This window comes from Megascapheus bottae, chromosome 30, assembly GCF_031878675.1.
Source record: "Megascapheus bottae isolate mThoBot1 chromosome 30, mThoBot2.hap1, whole genome shotgun sequence".
In the NCBI taxonomy this organism is placed as follows: Eukaryota; Metazoa; Chordata; class Mammalia; order Rodentia; family Geomyidae; genus Megascapheus; species Megascapheus bottae.
The window spans coordinates 8,174,927-8,199,394 of NC_143538.1; the positions used below are offsets into that span (position 1 = coordinate 8,174,927).

At 47.8% G+C, this 24,468-nt stretch overlaps 1 protein-coding gene across 2 annotated transcripts in view; it reads left to right on the top strand.

Moving 5' to 3' along the window:
* Nucleotides 1–24,468, top strand: part of Adamts17 (ADAM metallopeptidase with thrombospondin type 1 motif 17) — a 113,329-nt gene that overhangs the window by 2,569 nt on the left and 86,292 nt on the right. For both annotated transcript variants that reach the window (XM_090321340.1, XM_090321341.1), the window contains exons 3-7: nucleotides 3,902–4,067; nucleotides 18,672–18,850; nucleotides 21,449–21,532; nucleotides 22,114–22,271; nucleotides 23,949–23,992. In XM_090321340.1, coding sequence (XP_090177466.1) covers nucleotides 3,902–4,067; nucleotides 18,672–18,850; nucleotides 21,449–21,532; nucleotides 22,114–22,271; nucleotides 23,949–23,992 — 631 coding nt within the window. The remainder of the gene's footprint in view (nucleotides 1–3,901; nucleotides 4,068–18,671; nucleotides 18,851–21,448; nucleotides 21,533–22,113; nucleotides 22,272–23,948; nucleotides 23,993–24,468) is intronic.

Consider the following 24,468-nt stretch of genomic DNA (forward strand, 5'->3'; position numbering starts at 1 on the left):
TCCCCGTGAACAGGGGGACCAAGGACTTGAAGGCGGGAGGGAAGAGGTGGTCAGGCTTCTTGGAGTGAACCTCGCCACCCTGGAGAGCAAAGAAAAGCAAGGGACAGAACTTAGGCTTAACTCAAGTCTGCGTCACGCTTAGTCTTTAGTTTGGATTATCTACCCCAGGGGATGACAGTGTGGTCGATGCCATGTGCAGTGGCTGCGTGGGTCTGCCGGTGTCTCAGTCAGGACAGGATCAGCTACAAGGCATAGAAGGGAGCTGGGCTAAATAGATCAGATGGGGACAATTCCTGTATCTGAAGAATGGAGGAAGGACCAGAGAGTAGCCTTCAGCCCTGCTCTCTGATGACCTCCCTTTGAGTGAGTAAGGAACAGCCATGGGCATATCAGCCACGTTTCAGAGCTTGAGTATCACTGGACAGACTAGAAAGTTCTGCTCTCCAAATGGCAGCAGCGCTCAGCTCCAGGGTTGGGGAGGGAACTGCCTGGAATGTGATATGTGGGCTGCCTGTTGAACGGAGATGCATTATTAGCATATAGATTATTGCTTAATTGTTTATGGCGCAGAAAGGATAAACCACATGTTCCATCTGCCTTTTGCTGCTGGGCAGACGCAAAGGCCTGCGGCGTTTCTCTCTCTGTCTTGTCTTAGAGATGTGCCAGCTGCACTTTTTTGGATCTTCAAAGGCCCCAGGCTCAAGGATTAATTGTTTTCTGTTTATGTGTCTTCATTTTGTTTACATTTCAGGGAGTCTTCACTGTCCATTTTTGGAAGAGCTCCTATAACCATGTAATGTTAAAGAAATGAACTTTAGGCTTTTGAAGAAAGTATGGCTGCTACTTAATAAATCCATGTGAAAATAGCATGGGAAATGCCGAGTTCAAGTTCACAGGTGGTGGTGATGGCCTCATCCTGGACAGAGTGTCAGCCTCTGCTAGGTTCTGTGTGGCTTGTCTGACATGACTGGAGCCCATCAGGTGTGCCCATCTGAGCAGTGGCTGTTCTTCCCCTCTCAAGTTCTAAAGAGTTCTAGAATCTTCTGACCTCCTCTTGGCTGAGGTTGTGGCCTCACAGGCTCACGGAATATAAAGTATTGGACCAGATTAGAGCATTATGGTGTACTGGACTATTAAGCATTAAGAAGCCAGGTCCATTTTCTAGAAGGATCACAAAAAAGGCGAGGTATCTCTAACCCCGCCACCATTGGGGTCACAGTCACGTGCCTTCGGGAATCACTGTTGGCCACTGTGAACACTTGGTGGGCTTTGATGGGCCAGTCAGCCCCTCCCTGGGGAATCACAGGGCCATTTTAGGGGCAGATCATTGATATTTTCTTACATTCATGGTTCTATAGAGCTCACCCAACAGGAGATTTATGATTCAGGTTGGGATAGATGAGTGCAGAAATCCACCAGCCAGGGTGTTAGAGGGACACCCTGCCAGCCTTGCCACCTCTGTGGTGACATCCCCTGGAGCTTCAGGAAAGCACACCATTACACTTTCTAGGTTCCACGGGACGATCACTCAGCTGGATGATGCAGTATCACCTCATCCAGTACAGTTTAACAGGGGCCTGGATGAAAATATTTGGATGCAGAGATGACTAAGTGAGGCAGGGAGACCCAAGCTGAGCATGTGGTGAGTTCACAGCCCAGAAGAGTGATCTCGGAAAATGCAAATCACTTCAAAGGTGGGAACATGAAAGCGAAGGATCCTCTGTGAAGTTTGAGAAGGGGATCAGAGAGAACTCTGATAAAGAAGTTCTCTGGCTTCTACTCCCTGCCAAGACAGATGACTCCTCCCCACCACCTCCCATTACCTTTGATCTGCATTACCCTTCTTTCTGTTTTGCCTCTCCTGATTCTCATTGCTCAGGTGCTTCATCCACTTGCAGCTTCCCACCACCAGATGCACTTATTGGAACCCACTGTAGGTCTCCAGTGGATTTTGGTTCATGCTGTGGTTTGAGAATCAAACCAAGGCTTTTGTGAAGCAGCAGTAGAAGAGGGAGGAGATACAGGATAGCATATAGACTAGAACAGACTGTCATAATCTGGAGTCTCCGCTCATCAAGACAGTGGAGGAGTGTCATGCAGAAGAGGAAAGAAAGACTGCATGGAGCAGTGGACAGATGGGGTGCTGGCCAAGTCAGGTCCTCAGCAGGGTGGGGGTAAGGGTGGGTTCTCCTGGCCAGAAAAGGGGAGGCTTGCAGCAGACGCTGAAGCAGGGAGGTCATGTTTTAATGCTGCCAGAATTGTTTTCAAAAGAGGAGAAAGTCCTTTACCATATTATTTTTCCTAGAAGTTAATATTGGTTCTACTAAAGTGAAAAAATCCCTAGCTTCTCAGTTTTTTTAATTGAATAATCTAATGTAGTAAGTTTGTGATCATTTTAAGGGGGTTTGAATGATACTTGACCCTGTGTACAAACTGGGTGATTCACAACATTCAACATTAAAACTGTCTTTAGAAATTGCATGTGTTCCAGCCCTTAGCTTGATTTGAAAAAGATAATGGGTAACACTTTACAAGTACTTAAGGAATTATAAATCTGGTAATTTTGTCTTGTAAATATGGGAATGCCTAGGTTCTCGTACACTTTTTCTTTTTTTGGTGGCAGTCTTGGGACTTGAACGCAGGACCTTGGTTTTTTTTGTTTTTTTTTTTTTTATTTTATTTTTTTGTTTATTTTTTCCCCCCTCAAGGCTAGCATTCTACCTTTGGAGCCACAGCTTCATTTCCAACTTTTTGGTGGTTAGCTGGAGATAAGTGTTTCATGGACTTTCTTCCCTGGACTGACTTGAACTGTGATCCTCAGATCTCAGCTTCCTGAGTAGCTAGGATTACCGGGGTGAGCCTCTGGCGCCCAGGTCTCTTCCATGTTGTAATTCTGCTTATAAGTTGACCAAGCTGTTAAGATCACAAATTGAAACCAGAGATACCCTTGAGTTAGAAACACAAATCTAATCCTTTAGGTAACTCAGCCAACTTCCCTTAAATACAAAAGTATGCGAAGAAAAATGAAAAATGTCTACTGTGAAGTGATTAGTACTACAGATCTGACTTTATTGCCCCAGCATTTAATTCTAAGTGTCTTTAGATACGTTTTCCCACTCAGGTATTTTTCATTCCATGAAATGTTGGGGTTATCAGCTCCTCTATACCGAAGTTTGAATTCAGAGTTGTTTTTCCACGTTTCACCCTCAGCCCACTTTTATCCCCCCTCCAGTGATTTTTCCAATAAAGTCTTGTGTTTATGTCCAGGGCAGCCTGGACTGTGATCCTCCTATATCTGCTTCCCATGTATCTGGGATGACAGATGACCACCGCTCTACCCTTCTTTTTATTGGTTGTGGTGGGGGTCTCCATAGCTTTTTTTATTGGACTGGTCACAGACCAATTCTCCTAATCTTCACCTCCCAGATTAGGGTGGAATAAGACATGGGCCACTGTACCTCATTTTTTGTTTTAAACTTAATCATGTGTATCCGAGGCTAGTCTTAAGCTTGCTCCATTCTGTAGGCTGGCCTAGAACTGGAGATTCATGTGTTTGCTGAGGGATTGCCAGCGTGTGCTGCCCTGTCTGATTCCAATGGACTTTTGGGAGGGTAGTTCTTCAACTAATTTTTAAGATGAAGTTTTAAAGAATCCATATCATAAACCTGCCTTTTTCTGAAGGCAGACTTGGCAAATGGGCTCGATAGTTCTGAACACCCACCTCTCTGCTGCCCCTCTCCCTCCTTCCCAAACCCTCCCCAAAGAGCTGTTCAGTGCCATGTCGCCAAGTAGATACATCTGAGCAGTTTAGGGAAGACATGGACGACATTGAGCTTCTGGGGTGGCCCATGGACGTGAATGTAGGTGACCCATGTACTACTTTCCTCTGCTTTCCTGGCAGGTGGGCCTCATCCAGTTGGGGCAGGAGCAGGTGCTCATCCAACCTCTCAACAATTCTGGGGGGCCGTTCAGTGGACGTGAACATCTGATCAGGCGCAAATGGTCACCGAGCTCCAGCCCATCCCCCGAGGACCAGGAACCCAGAGAGCGCTGCGGGGTCCCGACAGGTGAGAGTCCAGGTAGCTGTGTGAGCAGGCACAGCGCTCACCTTTTCCTTTTCTATGTGTTCTTCCTTTGTTCCAACTCTCTGAGAAACCCAGGATTTCATTCGTGCAAAGCTTTGATTTTACAGTTGCAAGTGGAGCCTGTAAAAACCCTCAGGTTGGCAGCAGAGCTTGGAGAACCACTTAAGCTGGTTAATTGGAGACAAGGGTCTCTTGGACTTTTCTGCTTGGGTGGGCTTTGAACCTTGATCGTCAGATCTCAGCCTCTTCAGTAGCTAGGATTACAGGCGTGAGCCACTTATGCCTGGCATTTTCAGTGGGTTTCCCCCCCATACACACACACTTCCATTTTGGGAGTTCATGAGCCACTTTGAGTGTGCATGCTTCCCACACTGCTCTCAATACTGCCTGGGATTTCCCGAGGGCCGCATTCTCAGCCCTGGCTGCTTGTGGCCCTCGGCCTGGGAGCTTTAACAGCTGCTCAGACCCAGTCTTTGGCCACCCCAGTGGCTTTAATTGGACTGAGGCATAATTTGGGCACCTGGAGATGGAATAGCTCCCGAGGCACTACTAACATTTTGCTGATATTGAGTATGGAGTCTGCGTAATGGCACCTGGGGACTGTTGGAAGTAGGGTTTCTCAGGTGAGACCCTGCCAGCCAGGGCCACACAGTAAAAGCCAGGACAGATGGCTTTTATTCTGTGTGTGGTGATCAGAAGCCTAATGCATCTGCATGGGAGCAGATAATGAGATGTTTGTCTCCCCTTCAGGGAGGGATAGCAAGAATTACTGACAGAATGACAAATGTGCTTATGTGTGCAGTTTTTTTTTTTTTTAATTGAGGCTTCCCTTTTTGGTGCCAGTACTGGGCTTGAACTCAGGGCTAGGACATTGTCCTTTTGCTTTTTTGTCTAAGGTTGGTATGCTGCCACTTGAGCCACCACTCCACCCCCAGCTTGTATTTTGGTGGCTAACTGGAGATGAGGTCTCATAGACTTTCCTGCCCAGACTGCTTAGAACTGAGATTCTCAGATCTCAGTTTTGAAAGTAGCTAGGATTATAAGTGTGAGCCACCAGTACCCAGCATGGAGCTCTTGATTTTTATACTCAAGGCTGACACCCTGCCATTCATGTCATAGCTCCACTTCTAGCTTTTCACTGGCTCATTAGAGACAAATGTTTCATGAATATTTCTTCCCATGGTGGATTTGAACTGAGATCCTCAGGTCTCAGCCTCCTGATTAGGTAGGATTATAAGCATGATGAGTGCTTAGCCTGAAGCACTTTTTGATAGATGGTCTTGTCTCTAAAAGCAGGGAACAGGATAAATTGAGGATGGGTTAGATTTAATAGAAGCTGAGCTAAGAGCAGCCAAGTGAGAAAATTATTAAAAATGCTAGAATCGCATAAAATGTAAGCTCTCCTTCTTTTAACCTCCCCCACATCTGATATCAGATTGCTATGGATAATTACGGTATTGTACAAACCAGGATGCAGACTGGGTAGGGACACAAACAGCAAGGGAGGGTGAATATATTCTGTTGCTGTTTTGCATTAAATACTTGGGTTACATTGCTTTGTTGAAAAAGAGTCCCTGGACCTTTCAAGTAACTTAGCTAATTAGTCAATTAGGCCATATCTAGTTTGGATTAGCTTGGAAATGTGGGGAGTTCAAAAACCAGTCAAATTAATTGACTGGAACCCCAGCAAGGGACATTTTGAAGTTCCTCAGGCGGCTTAATCAGAGACATCGAACATTTCTCCTGGGAACATGGCCTTTCTGGCTGGACTAGGTGGACAGATTTGGTTTCATTGCACCCTGCTATTGATGGTATATTACACTAACCTTGGCGCCTTCCCTAGCCCTGACCCTGGCTCTGAAGGCCTTACCGGGTCCTGCAGGTGACCAGGAGTCTAAAAAGACTTTACCCCTGGAAGTACAGAACTTACCTGAGAGTTGAACCTAGGGGAGCAGCCATGTTATCTCACATCTTGTGTATGAACAGGAGTGAGGCTAGAAAGGATGTCATAGTCAAAGTTACCAGGGCCTGGCTCTTGCTTATATTTTCATCATATGTTTATATGAACCCCTAAGGCAGTATTTTAAGTATAATTCCACAACCGTGAGAAGGGAAAATCACATAAGAGGTTGGATTGTGTGTCTCTTAGCATCTATGAGACGCCTTCTCGGTCTGCTAGGGCTTCCGGGATGAAATACCCAAGTTGGAATACAGTGGTATTGGTGGGGGCTTCCACCACAGGAAAAGGGCTTCTTTCCTATAGTTCTGGAGACTGGATGCCAGAGGCCAAGGAATTCAGAGTTGTTTCTTCTAGTGCCGTGAGGGAGACCCTGTTTCAGGCTGGTAGATGGCTGCCACCTCCCTGTGTCTTTCACTGGTCATCTATGTGTCTGTCTCCATGTCCAGGTTTCTTCTCAGAAGACACCAGTCCTCCAAGATTAGGGCCTGCTCTAGAAATGTGAGTTTAATTCAGTTGTTTCTAGAAAAAAAAAAGAACTTTCCACAAATGCAGGAGCACCATGAGGTTACTGAGAGCTAGGACTTGTGGACTTGGGGGACATAAATCAGCCTGTTTCTCATCTTCGGGGATATGTGGGGGGTCTCTGCCTATAAGGACCTGATAGTCGGGTGAGGTAGAACATCCCAGCAGGTTTGGAATATCAAGTAAAACACAACACAAAGCCAAAAAGGACACCCACGATCTCAAAACATAAGCCATGTGAACATCTTGCCTCAGAGCAAGAAATGAACCCTGCCACTATCTCATGCCTTGTGCATATCTGGCATTGACCCCCACGTGGAACTGCTATGCCCGTGTTGCTGGGGCTTGAAGTCAGGGCCTGGCACTCCCACTTGGCTTTCTTGCTCATGGCACTCTTTCTTGAGTCATACCTCTGGCCTGGCATCTTGCTGGTTGATTGGAGATGAATCTCATTAGCTTCTCTGCCCAGGGTAGGGTGACTTAGAACTGTGACCCTCAGGGCTCACCTTCCTGAGTAGGTAGGATTACAGGCATGAACCACTCATGCCCAGCTCACTTTTGTCTTTTTGGTGGTGGTTACTGATAGATAAAGCTTTCACAGATCTCTTCCTGGCTGGGCTGGCAGGAAAATATCAGCCTCCTGACTATTTAGTGATGTCTCCTTTTATTCTATAATAAAATCATAAAGAAATTTTTATTTGTGATTATGAGATAAACTCTTATCTCACAGAATTTCTTTACAAATTATACTTTTTTTGTCTACTGATTGGGAGACTGCACCCCAGACAATGTTTCTACTTGATGCCTTTTTTTTATAGCTTTAATATCTCTGCTGAGATCTCCTATCGTTTCATTTACCACTACCAGGTTTTCTTTTAAATCTTTGAGAATGCTGATAACAGTTACTTTAAAAATTCCTGTCTGTCAGTGTTAACATTTTGTCTGCATAGACTGTCTCAAGTGACATTTTCCTGTTCCTCTGACAGCAAGTAGTTTCAGATCGTGCTCCGGTATTATAAATACGGTACTGTAGAGAGTCTGGAATCTATTCCTCCAAAGATTATTTTGCCTGGAACCTAATTTTGTTGGACATAAACTACAACATTTTTATCTGAGGTGGCAGCACAACTCTTGGTTCAGTGTGTTAGCCTTAGCTAACCATGCAGGGGGTCGTCTACCGTGTGGGTAGACTCAGTTTACAGGATCTAGGGCCCACCCCAGAAGTTTCTCCATTCTAGGATGAGTCTCCCATCCCAGAATTACCTGCAGCTCTGTCTTCTGGTTCTGCAGATCATAAGCAGTGTATGCTTTCTATTGGTGTATTTTTTGTTTTGTGTTCTGCTTTTTATGCCATGTTTTCCCATTTGCATATTATTGTTGCTGTTATTTGTTCCTTCTTCATGTTAAGCTGGCTGGCTTTTCCTTATTCTCCTCTCAACAAGTCTAGAAGCTCCATGAGCTAGTACAATGCTGTGATTACTACTTTTAAATTCCACATGCGTACACGTATGTATTGGCTGGCTTCAGAGGCTACAGATGGCTCAGTTACTATTGCAGATAAGGCGTTCCCCCCACACTGCTGGAATGTGTTGGTCTCTCTCTCCTGACTTGGTGTTTGGTAAAAGGATGACGTTAACCCTCCTAGGTGGTTCCGAAACATGTTATGTTTGTTATGGTGCTGGAGGCTACACGTCTGTGACATACTCTTAAGAGGAGGCACCCTCAGCTTGGGTGTCTGTGGCCCTACAGTGAAAATTCCTTCTCACTGTGTTTCACAGTATGGGAAGGGCGGGGCACCAAGCCTCTGTGTGAGGCACGTAATCCCTCCCCCTCACCAGAGCCCCTCTCAAATCCCCCTCCTGATGCCTTACCATTGGGGGTTAGGTTTTAGCAGATGGATTTGGTGAGGAAACATGTTCAGAGCACAGCAAGTATTAAAACGTTGGAAAAGAGAGTTTTATGTATACCTTTTTTTTTTTTTGGTTAGTCACGGAGCTTGAACTCAGGACCTAGTTACTGTCCCTGAGATCATTTTGCTCACGACTAACACTCTTCCACTTCAAACCACAGCTTTTGCTGTAGACAGCTCACAGCCACTCGTGGTTTCTTTTGTTGACCTCAAGGCACTGTCTCCTTTAGAAAATATTCAATAGTGATTTCAACACTGGAGGGAACGTGAAAGCTGGGTGCGGGTGGTTCAGGCCTATAATCCTAGCTACTTGGGAGGCTGAGATCTGAAGATTGTGGTTTCAAGTGCCAGTACTGGGGCTTGAACTTAGGGCCTGGATGTTCTTCCTTAACTGTTCTTCTTTTCACTTTACCACTTGAATTATAGCTCCATGCCTAGATTTTTGCTGGCTAGAGATGAATCTCATGAATTTTCCTGCCCTGGCTGGTTTTGAACCATGGTCCTCAGATCTCAGCCTCCTGAGTAGTTACGATAACAGGCGTGAACCACTGGCATATCTCACTTTAAAAAAAATTACATTTGGGAGTTGACTGTAATTCCAAAAGTACTCGTTTGTATATATAAATTGTGATTCTCAAGGTGTCACAGATCTGGCTCATGAAGTTTTAAATATCAGACAGACATAGCATTTTCTGTATGCTTTTACAGCATTCATAGACACGCATGTGATTTTCCTGCTTGGACATGTCAACAGAGCACATTACGTCAGTCATTTCCTAATATTTTGCCAACCTTAAATTCCTGGATTAAATCTCACTTGGTGTGGTATTTTATTTCCTCAGTGTGATGTTGTATTCTCTTCGTTAATGTTTTCTTAGCTCTTGCATTCATGGTCACATGAGGTGGTCTTGGACTGTCTCTTGTGTGTGCTGTCTTTCCCAGCTTGGGTATTAACAGTACTGTAGCTCTTTGAGGAATGTGGAGTCTTTTCTTTATTTTCAGTGTTCTGGAACAATCTGTGAGCCATCCAGGTTGTCTAGCCGCTGAAGGTTTGGTACAATCCATTCTGAAAGCATTTCGGTTGTTTTCTTTCTTTCTTTCTTTCTTTCTTTCTTTCTTTCTTTCTTTCTTTCTTTCTGTCTTTCTTTCTTTCTTTCTTTTTGGTGTGTATGACTCATTTTTTTGGTAACTTCTCTGTTTTCTTCCATAAAAATTGACCTGTATTGCTTATGGAATAGTTTTTAGTGAAATGTACATTCCTAGCAAATGTCATTGAGCTTTTCCAATGTATGGGACTCGGTATATGAAATAATTATTAGTTAATGCAGTTCAAACTAGATTATGAATTCCTAGGTCATATGGCTTTTGGCATATAAAAGACACACTGTGGCTTCTGGGTTCTGGAATGGTCTTATTGGATGGCTATTTGGCTGTTCTCCAAGTCAGATGTTCCCAAGAAGTCCACCTGGCTGCCTCACGTGTTTTCTGGAATTCCAGACTGCTTGGTCTACATTCTGAGTGTCACATTTTTCTTCCTGTCTCCCTCCCACCCTCTTTCCTTCTCTCCTTCCCTCCCTCTCTCCCTCTGTCTCTCTCCCTCCTTCCCTCTCTCCCTCCCCCTTTCTCTTTCTTATTCTTATTAATTCTTATTATTATTGGTCTCAGTTATGTTCAAGGTACTCTGGCCGGAAGGCAAGACTTGGGAACTACTTAATTCTGCAGTATCAAGTTACCGCAAACTTAGGAGTCTAAAACAACCCAAATGTCTTCTCTTACTCTGGTGATTAGGAGTCTGAAATCAGTAGATGTATGAAGTCAGCTGCACGGAGATAAACTCCAAGTGTCCGCAAGCCTTCTCCCGGTTCCTTCTGGAGGCTCCCGGAGAGAATCCGTTTCCTTGCTTCATCCCAGCTGTGGAGGCCGTCCGTGTTCCTTGGCTTGTAGCCCCTTCTCCATCTTCCAAGCCAGCAAGGGGACTTTCTCACGCTACATCACTGACAGTTCTCTTCTGAAATCGAATTTCCCTCTGCTTCCCACTTCTGCAGACATATCAGGCCTAGCCAGACAATTCACAATTTTTAATTGCATCTGCAGAGTCCCTGTGGCCATGAAAAAGTCCGATTCTGGGGATTAACATGTTGACATCTTTGCAGGGAGCCTATTTCAGCCCATAACTTTACTTCCTTTTTTCTCCCACAAATTGAAACACTGCAATCACAGTGAGTAGTCACTATTCTTTCTGTTTTTGTATATATAGGCACTGGGGCTTGAACCCAGGACCTGGATGCTGTCACTTAGCATTGATGCTTGAGCCACAGCTCTATTTCCAGCTTCTTGGTGGTTAACTGGAGAGCCTCACTCTTTTTCTGCTTGGGTTGACTTTGAACTGCAATCCTCAGATCTCAGCCACAGGCATGAGCCACTGGTGCCCTGCTAATTTTTGTTTTCTTTTCACACTTTGCTTTTGAATAATTTTTCTCTGTGAGCATCCAGAAGGAGCATATCAAATTTGCTGTTGACCATTAAAAAGAAATGCCCAAACTCCTAGCACTGAAACAGAAAAGAAAAATCATGCTTTTTCTTTTTTTCATGTGTGTCTGAAACCTTTTTCCCACATACAGTTCCGCCAAGAGGAACTGGACCAGAAGCAGTATCATTTCTCTCCCTCCACTAGCGCCCCCCCCCCCCAGTCCTCCCTTGACTCTTATGCAACATACAGCCATCCCACTGTAGTAACTCAAAGCAGAGGAGGCCCTCCAGCTTAAATAGGAAAATCTGCCTCGAGCTGCAGACGGATCAAGAATGCATAGTTTATTATTTGAAATGAACCCTGGCTAGGGCTAGCCAGGTGGCTCAGGGAAGCTCCTGGCAGCTTGTCCAGCCTGTAAGGCTGGAGGAGGGCTTGTGGCCCCAGGAACGACCCCAGCCAACAGCCAGGTGAGTGCATGGCTTGGGGTGCTTCACTTGGTATTTCCAAAAGGTTCTTGGGGGTGGAGAACAGGCCCTTGCCAGCTCTCTGAGAAGTGTCTGATTTTCGAATCATCAGTGTGGGAGGGAGCAGGACGGAATGTGTGACAGAGCAAAGGAGCTAGAGCCGGGCCTCCCTCCCAACCAGAGGCCCCAGGCCAGAAAATCCACCCCAGGCTAGGAAAGGCGAATAGAACTGCTCTTTTTAAAGAAATGGCTTTAGTTTGCATTTTCCTCCTCCTGCAAAGCAGTCTAGCCTTCTCAGTACACTCATTTCTCCTGGAAAAGCCCAGCGAAGTCTCCTCGGGAATGGCTGCTGGGTGATTTCCAGCTTGCAAATGTGGCGGGGTTCATTTTGCATCCTCGTCTGTCTTTCCAGGCAACGGGCAATTTCTTGTGCACGACCAGACAGGGAATTTGCTTGCTGGAACTGGCATGGGGTTGCACAAACTACCCCTGGGCTGAAGGAGCCCGGATACCTTTCTTAATCCATTAGCAAGTCATACATCAAACTTCCTGTCACTGGGGTTTGGACAGAGCTGGACAGTGAAGCCGAGGAAAAAAGCCCAATAAAGCCAGAGTGTTCCCGCCCAGCCAGGCAGAAACTGGCAGGCGTCTTTGGTGGTCGGCTCCAGGGGTGGTGTGGTTGGAAGTGGGGACCAGCTGTGAAGAGACATGGCCTTTGCTGTCTCTGCCTGCCATGGAGGCACTGCCAGCATAGTGCTCAGAGACACTGGGATGTGTTTTGGGGATTTGGGACCTTTCCTCTCTCTAAGGAAAGAGCCATTGTTTAGAGACAGAGCTTACTATCTGGTGTCCAGTGGGTCCTTCAGAGTCTTCCTGCTTGGCCTGTGGGAACCCCACAAAGGGAACAAGCCATTCTTTATGTTAGTATTTATAGAAATACAACTTATATTCCCAGAGAGTAAGCTTACCCACCATTGCCAAGGCTGGCTGTTGATTTTCAGTCTTCAATCCCTTCAGCCCTCTCTCCTCCCATCACAGGGCTGGAGGCAGTCGGGTGTGTGGCAGCGGGGTGTGGGGAGTTTCAGGATTGGAGAGGGGTTCCCACCTGCTCTTTCCCCAGGTGTTACACAGGGCCTGTCCATCAGAATTTGAGGCTGACTACTCCCACGTGAGCCTGAGACCCAGTCTTTGTCAGAGACCTGACCAGCAGGCCTGAGTTTGAAACTGCCATCTTAAAACAGCCATGGTTCTTCCAGCGATGGAGGAGGGGGTGGCAGCTGGGAGCTGTGCTGTGAGCTCCAGTGAGCTCAAGGGCAGTATTGGCCCTGGCTGGCAGGTGGCCAACCCCAGAGGGCACCGATTTCGCCTTCTGTGATACCTCCTTGTATCTGTCTCAGGTCTCTGTTGTGTGTACAGGCGCTGGGGTGGGGGAGCGGGTGATGGATTCACACCCCCGGTCCCCAACTTCCTAGGCATTCTTCAGAAGCAGGCAGAGTCATGCAGAGCCCTAGGCAGGCGGGACAGGAGTTGAAGGCTCTGGAGGCCGTGGAGGGGGAGCAGGGAGGAAAACTCCCTGGGCCCTGGGCCTTGCACACTTGTGCTCCCCCTGCAGATTGCCTATGAAGGGATGGCCCGTGTCCTGTCTTCCTTTAAACTTCTCCCTCATGGCAGGATCTTTGCCAGCCTGAGAGGCCTCACAAAACCAGGTGGAGGGGGGGATATTTGGAAGACAGAGATGGCTCTGTGACCATCCAGAGAGTGAAGAGAGCATGGGCTCAGGTGCCTGGGGCCCAGCGTAGTACAAACTCACTGAGTAGCTTCCTTATGGCTACTCCACTCCACCGTCTCCTGGTGAGATTGCTGGAGAGCCTCGAGCCCAGGTCTGACCGCGGTCATGGTCAATCCACAGGACCTTTGGGGAACAGCAGCAGGAGGGCATGTGGCTTCTAGCCTTGCTAAAAAGTCTCATTTAGCTCTGTCCCCACCAGAAAATTGGCCTGTGCACAATAAGCGCTAAATGATTGCAGGATTCGGAGGATGCAGTGACAAGGAAGCAGTAAGACCAGGGAGTCGGAACCAATGCAGTAGGACTCCCTTACTGTAGAGCTAAGCAAAGCATTGCCTGGCCCCAAGGTATGCTGGGTGAATTGAGACATGGCCTCCGCGCTGGCCTCCCCCAGTGAGTCCACGCTGGAACAGAGTCATAGGGAGAGGAAGCCCAGAGAAGTTGGATGATGAGATCCAGAATTGGGTTTTCCTTTCCCATTACTTAAGGGTTCCCGCCCCCCCCCACCCCATCCTTCTAGAGCTGCTGGGGTAGAATTGAAAATCTTCCAGTTTTAGTCATATTAAAGAGCAGGTATCTAATCTAGACTCTTGTCACAGTACTGGCTCCCTAAATTGCAAGCCAGCCAGCAAGAGTGGCAGGGGACAGAAACAGTGCAGGAGGATCATGGCTCTCACCAAATTACCACTCGTGTGAATGTCATAGACGCTCGGGGGTTGTGAGCCATCTGCCAGCTCACCATCCATAGTATTTGGCGCCTTGATTCATGTCAGCCTCATGTTTAAAACTGGACTTTTGCTGTCTCTCGTCCAATTTGGGATAGGCAGACACCAGCCTCCCGTGCTGCAAAGCCCTGCACCATCTCTAGGGGCTACATAAGGTGTTTGCTAATAACTTGGGCCAAGTCTGTATCACAGAGCCTCGTGCGGGGCGCGTGTGAGTTGTCTGTGTATGTGAGGTGTTGTCATTCATCAGTGTCATTGAAGAGTTGTTTAGAAGGTGGGATGTTTGTACAGCAAATCAGGCTTGAAACAAAGCTGATGAAGTAAGTTAGGCCTTGGAAAGAATCTGGAGCAAATCCTCCCCTCAATGAGAAGAGTCATTGGCAGGATGTGTACCAGCTGCTCAGAATGTACTTCTTGGTTTATTGTTTGTGTGTGGGGAGGTGGGTGTTTCCCCAGAAAATGACAACTGTTGGTCTAAGTTGGGTGGTAGTTGAGTAGCAAGAGTGGAGTGTGTGTGTGTGTGTGTGTGTAAAAGGGCAAGCAAGATTCTGTCAGGTGTGCAGAGTCCCCGTTGTAACCTGGGGGGCAGCTGTGTGTGTGTGAGAGGTCCTAGGAGGGAGACATCCGTGCACACCTGGTTCCCTGCCAGGATCCGGTCTGAAGTGCCCAGCTGTTTCCATGTGTAAGCCTGTGAGCGCCAGCTGCAGCTGGATAAACACGAAGGAACATGGGAAGCAAGGCAGTGGCGCTGCTCAGGGCCCTCTCCCTCTGCAGCTTCAAGCTAAGACCAGAAAATATAAACAGGCACTTACTAGCTCATGGGAGAGGTCAGTCAGGTGAGCTTTGTCGTGACAGGACCCAGGCTTTTGAGCTAAGCCCTGTGGCTGACACCCTTGTCTGTGGTGACCTGATGGAGAATGTTGTGGATGTCGGACACGTCGAGGGGAACACTTGATGTCTCAGAGGCCTACAAGTCTGAGGCTGTTTGTTCCCTGGTCTGTGAAGAGTACTAAAGGATTGATGCATTGTTTCCTTCATTGTTTTATTTCATTCTGTGATGAAGATACTGGTTCAACAATGTCGGACACATCCTGTCTTAATGTGGGATGTGCAGAAGAGAGAAGGGTTTTCTATCTCTGTTTCCCCCCAAATCTGGCTGCTTGTGGGGCAGGTGGGAGGGCCCCAGACCTGGTACCTAGGGGTCTGGGAAAGGATTAGAAGGATTGGGGCAGGGGCAGCTGCAGTTTACTTCTGTGTTAAAGCAGTGAAAGTCCAGATTGCTGGTGCTATAGAATGTTCTGGGCCCCTTGAAAAGGTAGAGGAATTGAATTTCTGAGCTGTCTGCAGGTTTTCTTTTTCCAACTTGTCAAAGATGAAAGAGATCTGTTAAAAGCCACAATACCCAAGATCCTAATGGGAGATTCCAGGTGCAGCCAACCCAAAGATTTCTTTACAGGCTTTTGTTTGTCCTGTCTTGTTCCAGTTGAAACTTGAACACATTCATTAATTTCGTCCCCCAAGCTGTGTGTTTGCGGAATGTTCTCCCCCCTCTACCCACCCCCCATCAGTTTAGAAGATAAAACTGTCAAGCTCTGGTAGCCAAGGTTCACCTTCCAACCATCAGGGGGTTTAAAAATGGCAGTTATGCTGGGCGTGGTGGCTCATGCCTGCCGTCCTAGCTAGCCTTTCAGGTGGCTGAGGGCTGAGGATTACATTAGGAAGCCAGCCTGGGCAGGAAAGTCCCAGAGACTCTTATCTCCAATTACCCACATAAAAAAGCTGGAAGTGGAGCTGTGGATCCAGTGGTAAAATGGTTATCCTTGAGTGACGCAAAGTTAATGGACAGTACCCAGGGCCTGAGTTCAAGCCCCAGGACTGGCATAAAACAAAAATAGGTGCTGAGTGCACTTGATAATTCTAAGTAGTGGTGGGTTCTTTGGTTTTGTTTTGTGTTTCTGTATACATCCCATGCCGCTGCGTGGAGCTCTGAAATGCCACGCAAGGATCCTGGCCCTTCTTTCTTTCGAATAGGAAGACTTTCTTTAGAATAGGGATTTTGTTTTGCCTCTAATGTACCCTCTCCACTAAACTGACACATCAAAGCCCTAACACCCTGTGCTCCAGAACCTACCTATCTCTGCAGTTTAGAGAGTTCTAGAATTGTTGAACAGAGATCGTGAGGGTGGTCTTTAATCTGCTTGACTGACATGCTTATGAGGAAAGATGTGGGCTCAGATCTATGAGGCCCAAGGAGAGAAAATGGCCATCTTAAACCCAGGAGGGAGACCCAGAGAATATTCTCTTTGTGGCCCCTGTGCAGGCCAGGCTGAAGCACCTTTTATTGAAATAGTCACAGTGTCTCTTCCTCAGTAATACTCATTTGCGATTCCGTGTATGTGTGTGTGTGTGTGTATGTGCGTGCGTGCGTGCGTGCGTGTGCGTGTGCTGTGTGTGTCAGCTTTTTTGTTCATACCTTGTGTTCTACCATTCGGACTATGCTTCCAGTCTAGCTCTTTTTTTTTCTTTTTGCTGGTTCATCAGACATTGAGCCTCATCCCGACTTGTCTACCTAGGCTGGCTGCAAATCTTGATCCATCCAATCTCAGCTACCTGAGTAGCTAGGATGACGGGTGCGAGCCACCAGCTCCCCATTCCCGTCTTTCTTTCCTGTGGTGGCATGGCTTTGTTCTTTCTCGTTCCCCACTTGTCCCTTCCCTCCAGCTGACCCTGGGGTCTTGGCTGTCCACTGGCTGCACGTTCCCAGTCTACCTGTGCAGTCCAGGGTGTTGATTAGGGGACCAGGAGCTTGTTTGTTTTTCGCCCTCTGCTGGGATAGCAACCAGCCCAGGGCTCCTGTGCTCAGTGCTCAGTGAATGGCTGGTCTTTGCCATGGCACACGTGGGGCCTCAGGAAATATTTGTTTGCTGAACGTCTTCCAAATTCTCCTGTAGGACATATGTTATCTCTGGGGTTCTGACCTGGGTTGGGGGGAAGGTCCCTGGGGGCCAGCTCTCTGCTGCCCTGGGACACTGGTGGGGACAGTAATGCTGCTTAGAGTCTGGATGACTTCTGTCTGCAAAGCACACACAGAAAAAGAAAACCTTACTTTCCACCTTTTCTTTGTAAGAAATCTGCTTGAGAAGGGGGGGGGAGATGCCTTTTGTAAAAATGAGTTGGCCTTGGGAGAAGTTATTTAAAGAATTCATACTTGGAGAGTAAAACTTAGGTTTTTCCCTCTGTGCAAAAATAAAAAAAATCCTCAAACCTCTCTCCTCCCTTGCCCCCCTCGAAAAGGGAAGACCATTATTCTTTAAAGATGTTCAATTTATGCAAACGCCCCAAGTGTTACCTCCCCGTTAACTCTGCTCCACACTGTTTTTTGAGGGGTCAGGAAGGTGGGTTTTCTGGACTCTTGTTTTTTGATACTGGAAGTATCAGAAAGTTGTTTCCTTGGGCCTGACCGTTTTTACCGGGAAGCTGTATGTGCGTCTGTGTGTGAATGCAGCGTGTGCACACTGGAAACCCAGGCCTGAACACCCACCACCAACTAACACTTGCCTCATGTCCCATCCTCTAATCCTGTCCCTCACTCAACCTGTGGACCCCGCCGGCATTCCTCAGTGTAGGAGGGGTTGGCTGTCATGAAATCCAGGACAAGCAGGGTACACAGTGGCATACACTGGATTGTGGTCTCAAGTGAGCTCCGGACAAAAATGCAAGACTCTTCCTGAAAAAAAAAAGAAAAGAGTTAAGGGCGTTGGGAATGTGACTCAAGTGGCAGAACACCTGCCTAGCAGGCACAAGGTCCAGAGTTCCAACTCCAGTACTATGGCCCACGTATATGGACACTTATTTTTGTCATAGACACCCTATATGCCTGTGTCTGTTGGATAGTGACTGCAGATGTCAGCTGATGTCTAAGAACTGGGAACAGAGGAGGAGCAGCAGTGGGGGGCAGGGATGCTGATCTTTCGTGAAGTGACACCTCCGTGACCAGTGACAAGCGAGATGAGGCCTGGGCAGGCATGTCTCTGGCCCCCCTTCTGGTGGGAATTCCACGGCACCTGTGGGCTTCTCATGCCTGCTCTCCAGGCACACTGCCCTGGCTGGACTTGGTGTGGCCACTTGGGAAGGCCTGGAGGGACCAGAAAGCCCTGGGTGGCAACAGCTGGCGCCTTTCACAGGGAGAGCCACCCACACTTGTGCACTGTCATGTTTAATTCTGCCCCTGAATTTAATCATCTGATGGCGAAATGCCCATCCCCCGGTGTCAGGATTTACAGCCAGATCCCGGCAAGACATGGACATTCTCCACATATTATGAAACTGCCTGCCTCCCTCCCTCTCCCCTCTCCCCTGTCTCCCTCCTTTCCTTCCTTCCTTCCCTCCTTCCCTCCCTCCCTCCCTCCCTCCCTTCTCCCTCACTCTCCTTCTTCTTTCCCTCCTTCTCTTCCTTTCCCCTCTCCTTCCTTCCTTCCTTCCTTCCTTCCTTCCTTCCTTCCTTCCGTCATTCCTTCCTTTTCTTCCTCCTCCCCTCTTCATTTCATTCACTCCCTCCTTCCTTTTCTCCATTCCTCTCCTCTTCCCTTTCCCCGTTCCCTCTTCCCTTCCCTTCGCTGCTTCCCTTGCTTCCTTTCTTTTGCCAGTCTTGGGTTTTAAACTCAAGAGTCTTGCACTCAGCCTTGCTTGCCTCATTGGTGTTCTGCCCTTGACGCATCAAGATTGCACCAACGTCTCCATCGTTTCCTAGTTAAGAAGCAGCCTGGCAAGGGCAGGCCAGCAGCGTCGAGGGACTGGCGGGAGCGGAGGAACGCCATCCGGCTCACGCACGAGCACACGGTGGAGACGCTGGTGGTGGCTGATGCTGACATGGTGCAGTACCACGGGCCCGAGGCTGCCCAGAGGTTCATCCTCACTGTCATGAACATGGTGAGTGGACGGGAGGGGGGGGTCTGGTACCAATGCCAGAAAACAACCCCAGCATGTCCCTGTTCCCATGGCAACTCCCACTGCAAGGGTGGGGCGGGGAGAGGAGGGAAGGAGGGACGGGCAGGGGAGGGCTGGCTGTGCATCTCGTCCACCTGATGTTAAACTATGCAGGGCTTAAGTGCAAAGAGTAAACATTCATTACATCCACCAAGGTCATACAGCAAAGTCATACAGCAAAGCCTCAACTTTGACAGTCGCTTTAATACTTACCTGGGCATCACAGTGGGGCTTTGTGGGGGGGGGCTGCAAGGACTGCAGGACAGGAGCTTGAACCCAAGGCCTCCAGATCCTGCTGCTGGGGGAGCCTGGGCCACCCACAGCACACTGGGTGTGGGGTTACCCTTCTGCAAGTCACATGGGCACGGGACACAGCCCCACAGCTACGTGTACTCGGGATTTCTGGGCTTCCCAAGGCCAAATGTGAATGCAAGCAGGGGGACCCCATCTCCTCACCCCACCCCAGTGACACCTCCCTCCCTTCAGGACCTGGAAAACCAGGCAGCTGGCAGCCATGACATGACCAGACTCTGCCCCCCACCCCACTCTCCTTCAATCCCCTAAATCCGGAGTTAGGAAATCCAAAGATTTCGCTCTTGCTTGTGGTGGTTCCAGAGGATTCTGTGAGTCAAGGAGACAATGACATAGCCAGAAGGGACTGGCCAGGAAATGGGGCCAGGCTTAGACTCTCCCCCAGGAATGGGGAGCAGAGGTAGGGCACCAGAGCCATCTGATTCCCATCTTCCTGAGGGTGCAGGCGGCCCTGTCTCCCAACCCCTCTGGCAGGAGAAGGAGCCTTGCCAAGCTGGGTACCACCATCTTTGTGACACATCTGGCCCTTGGTGCCAGGGTCTGGGTGTGTCTACTCTGACTGCCTTCCTGTTGCCCCTGGGTATAACCCAGACAGTCCTCTCACCTCATCCCTTACAATGGGGGACAACCCTGTGCCGATACCGTGTCCCATGTCGGCATCAAGCGTTGCTCATGGTTCTCTCACCGTCACCCAGAGGCCTAATGGGACACAGAGGGGAGAGAGGAAGGAAAGAAAGGGATGCTGGGGAGATGCCCATCTCTGAGTTGAAGATCCTGCTTTGCATCTCTGCCATAGCATCCCCACCCCCAACTTGATAAGGAGATAAGGAAGGAAGTGGTGGCTGTGTCAGGTGGAAGAGGTGGAGTTGACAGCGTATGCCTGGCACGGTTGAGGACTCCAGCCGAGGACTCCCACATGGACTTTGCTTGTCCTCTCTCCCTTCCCTGGGCTAATGGCTTTTGTCATGGATTGGATTGATCCTGCTGTCTTTGTTATTTTATTTTATGCCAGTCCTGGGGCTTAAATTCAGGGCTGGGACACTGTCCTTTAGCCTTTTGTGTGTGTGCGTGTGCGTGTGCGTGTGTGTGTGTGTGTGTGTGTGTGTGTGTGTGTGTGTGTGTGTATGACTACAACTTGAGCCGCAGTGCCACTTCCAGCTTTTTGGTGGTTACTTGGAGATCAGAGTCTCATGAACTTTCTTGTCCCAGGCCTCTGGTGCCTGACCACAGCAGAATGTTTTGAGGAAGAAAATTGTGGCTGGAGACAGGGGTTGCAGACAGTGGAAAGTCTGGGTTTGGTCAATGAACTTGGGAAACACGGTCAGTCCACAGAGACTAGGGCCTCTCTCTCTCTCTCTCTCTCTCTCTCTCTCTCTCTCTCTCTCTCTCTCTCTCTCTTTCTCTCTCTCTCTCTCCTCCCTCCCTCCCTCCCTCTCTCTCTCTGTCTCTCTCTCTCTGTCTCTCTCTCTGTCTCTCTCTGTCTCTCTCTCTGTCTCTCTCTCTCTCTCTCTCTCTCTCTCTCTCTCTCTCTCTCTCTCTCTCTCTCTCTCTCTCTCTCTCTCTCTCATGAACCCTGCAAGTAGTATAGTATTAGGGTACACACCAGTTCTTAAATCCCAATGGGTGAGGGCATCCCAGATTTGTTGATTCAGACAATCTGATGTATGCATTTCCAGTGGTGCCAGGACCCCCCTCCCTTCAGGCTCTGTGCTGTACAGGAATGTAGCCCTTCTTGTCTGGGAACCTGAGTGTTCCTGGCTACTCCTGGACAGGCTCTCGGCCACACAGGTAGGTGGAGGTCCTCGGGGACCTGGGTTATGTTTCTCATATGTGTGGTTACTTTTTGTTGTTGTTGTTCCAGTAAGACCTTCTCTAGAGGTACTGAAAGGTAAATACTTAAAATAGCTATTTTCCTGTTTTTCTAGTACAAACGAGAACTCAAGCTATGTTTTAATACTAATTTTGATGTGCTATGTTTGTTCATAGTATTTCAGAACAGTTTTAGGTTTCCAGGAAAAAAAATAGAGCAGGTACATGGAGAATTCTCATACAGTTTCACCTATTCTAAGCATTTTAATATTATAATGGGTGGGTCAATTATCCTGTCCACAGTTATCTCAGATGTCCTTAGTTTTTTTTTTTAACCTACTATCATTTCTCTGTTGCAAATCTCCATCCAAGATATCATTATGCTTTTTAATTGTATCTTTTTCTTTTGTCTCTCCATAGGTTTACAATATGTTTCAGCACCAGAGCCTTGGAATCAAAATTAACATTCAAGTTACCAAGCTTGTTCTGCTACGGCAACGACCGGTAAGTCCACCTCTCTGGTGGTACAGAAAGCTCTCAAAAGCTTCTGTTGATGCTGAGTGCTGAGGAGAAGGGGCTGTCTGCAGGCTTTTCCCCCTCCTGGCTTTGCCTATGCTGAGACAGTGAGAGTGGAGCAGTTAGTTCTGGATCCAGGTGTGTGCAGGAGGTGAAGAATCTCGAGGGAGCCCTGAGCTCGGGCACATATTCTCTGCCCTCTGCCTTGTGTGTTCAGCTCCTCTGTGTGCAGAGCTAAAGGAGAGCTTTGAAATCATGGCTTCCTTCCTGGACCCTGCACCCCAGGTGCATTGTTCGGTGGCTGTGGAGGTACCCTCAGCAGGAGATTGAGGGAACGTGGCTGGGTTTGGCCCACTACTCTGTTTACAGAGAAGGAACGACTGGCCCTCAATAACACAGCCTTCATGTGAATTTATACCCGCGTGTGTTACACTTCTAACCACAGGCAACAGCTCATCAGATGCTCTCAGTGAGAAGCCACATCCGCCCGTGCACACCGGGGTCTGGTGGGGAATTTGGGCTTCTTCGGGCTGTCTGCTTCCCTTACCACCCTTCTCTGTGTCTCTCAGGCGAAGCTGAACATTGGGCACCACGGTGAGCGGTCCCTGGAGAGCTTCTGTCACTGGCAGAACGAGGAATATGGAGGTGCTTGGTACCTGGGCAACAACCAGGTCCCAGGAGGGAAGGATGACACGCCCCCTGTGGATGCTGCTGTATTTGTCACCAGGTAAACGTGGTTATCTTTCCAGAATGTGGTGTTGGGAATTCCGGCTTGGAAACCAAGCCTTTGCCTACCTGTGGGACTTCAAGGTTTCTTAGCCCAGTGGGGCTGAGACTTGAATGAACTGTGGCATATGAGAACTCATGTAGGTGCCTAGAATGTAGCATTCACTCTTATTAGTCCTATTATTAATCTCAGAAAAAGCAGGGACATTCTAGACCACCAATTTTTCAAGGAATTCATCTCCTTCTCTGCGTTAAAGAAAATACTAGTGGGCTTCCAGAAGTGCCTGTAATCCGAGCTACTCAGGAGGCTGGGATTGAAGGATTGTAGTTTGAAGCCAGCCTGGGCAGACAGATTCTCAAGACTCTTAATATCCCATTAATCACCAAAAAGCTGAAGTGTGGTTCAAATGGTAGAATGTTAGCCTTAAGCCAAAAGGCCAAATCAGAGTCTTAGGTGCTTCTGTTCAAACCCCAGTATCAGCAGACATGCACGTGCACATGCGAGTGTACACACACACACACACACACACACACACACACACACACACACCATCAAGAGCTCAAGTATCCCATCCATACAATAAGTAAGAACTTGAGGGGACATTTGTCCATCTATAGTCATAGCAACCTTATCCCCAGTAACTAAAAGATGGAAGCTTCCATGTGGCCATCCATAGGAGAAAGTAAACAATATCTCCTCACACAAAGCAACATTATTGCCTGGTTCCAGGAGACATTTTGAACATGGCCTGAACATGGCCTAAACATGGATGAATTTGGAGTGAAATAGGCCAGTCACAAAAAGGATAACACCTGAATGACGCTACTTAATTCAAAGCATCTAGCGTAGTTGTGTTCATAGACAGCTAGCAGAAGGGTGGTCCAAGGGAGGGAAGAGGAGGAGGGGAGGGGAACAGGAGCTGAGTTTTAGTTTGGAAGACGAAGGTGTTTTAGAGATGTTTGGGAGAGTGGTTGCCTAACAGGGTGAATGCAGTTAATGCTACTGATTGTGTATGATACATTGATGTATTTTACATCCTACATAGTTTACCTTTTTTGGGGGGAGGGTCTGAACTCAGGGTCTGGACACTGCTCCTTAGCTTTATTTTTTCCACTCAAGGCTTCCCCTTGAGCCACAGCTCCACTTTTTGGGTGGTTAGTTGGTGGTAAGAGTCTCATGGCCTTTCCTTGTCCAGGCTGGCTTCAAACCATGATCCTCAGATCTCGGCCTCTTTAACTAGGATTATAGACAGGAACCACCAGTGTTGGCGGAGATTATGACTTTTAGAAAGCACTCTATGTTGTCTTCTCATAGATAAATGTAATTCTTGGTCAGGAGTGTATTTATGCTGCCTGCGTAGCATACCTTGTTGGAGAAACCACCACAGGGTTTAATGCCTTGACAAATGCACCCCCAAATTTCTTTCTCAGCTGTAGGAAGTGTAACCTCCTCCTTACAGTTAGGTTATGGAACAGTTGAGCTCTGGCCCCTTAGCAATGGATGAGTTACTCTTGGCAAACATCATTACTTGAGATGCTTTACTGTGATCTCTGACAGCTAACACAGTGCCCATAACTAGCCAGGGTAAATGAAGGGGTTCCCCTCCCCCTTCTTTTTGGAGTCCCTTCTGCCTGACTATGTTTTTGTTGTTGTTGTTGTTGTTATTTTGTTTTTTAGGACAGATTTCTGTGTTCATAAAGACGAACCCTGTGACACCGTTGGTAAGTTTAGAGTTCAAATAATGCCCCAAAGGACTGATAGATCCCAAAGAATCTACCTCATTGTTTTCTGTTGCCTCCTTGGGAAATTACTTGGTTGACTCTATTTGACTTTTTTTGTTATTTCTTTTTTTCATGAAATATTTTGAAGTTGCTTTCGATATAGGCTTTCAGCTAAAGAGTTAAAGAAGATATGAAAAGAGAATCAAGGAGGTAGAGCCACCAGGCTTTCCCCCAGGGTCTCTGTATTTGGTTCCCCCAGTGTCAACAGGCAAAAGAGGATTCTTGCTGAGTGCATTGTATTCTTGTGTACAGATGTTCTGTACTGAGTGGCCTAAGACAACCCATACCTGCTCCTCTATAAACCTGGCACCAGACGGGTCACTTTCTCATCTAACAGCACTGGTTCTGACACCAGAACCCTTTCCTCCTTTTTCTCCCTCCCCCGCCTTCTAATTCTCCATGACTTTCCCCCTCCC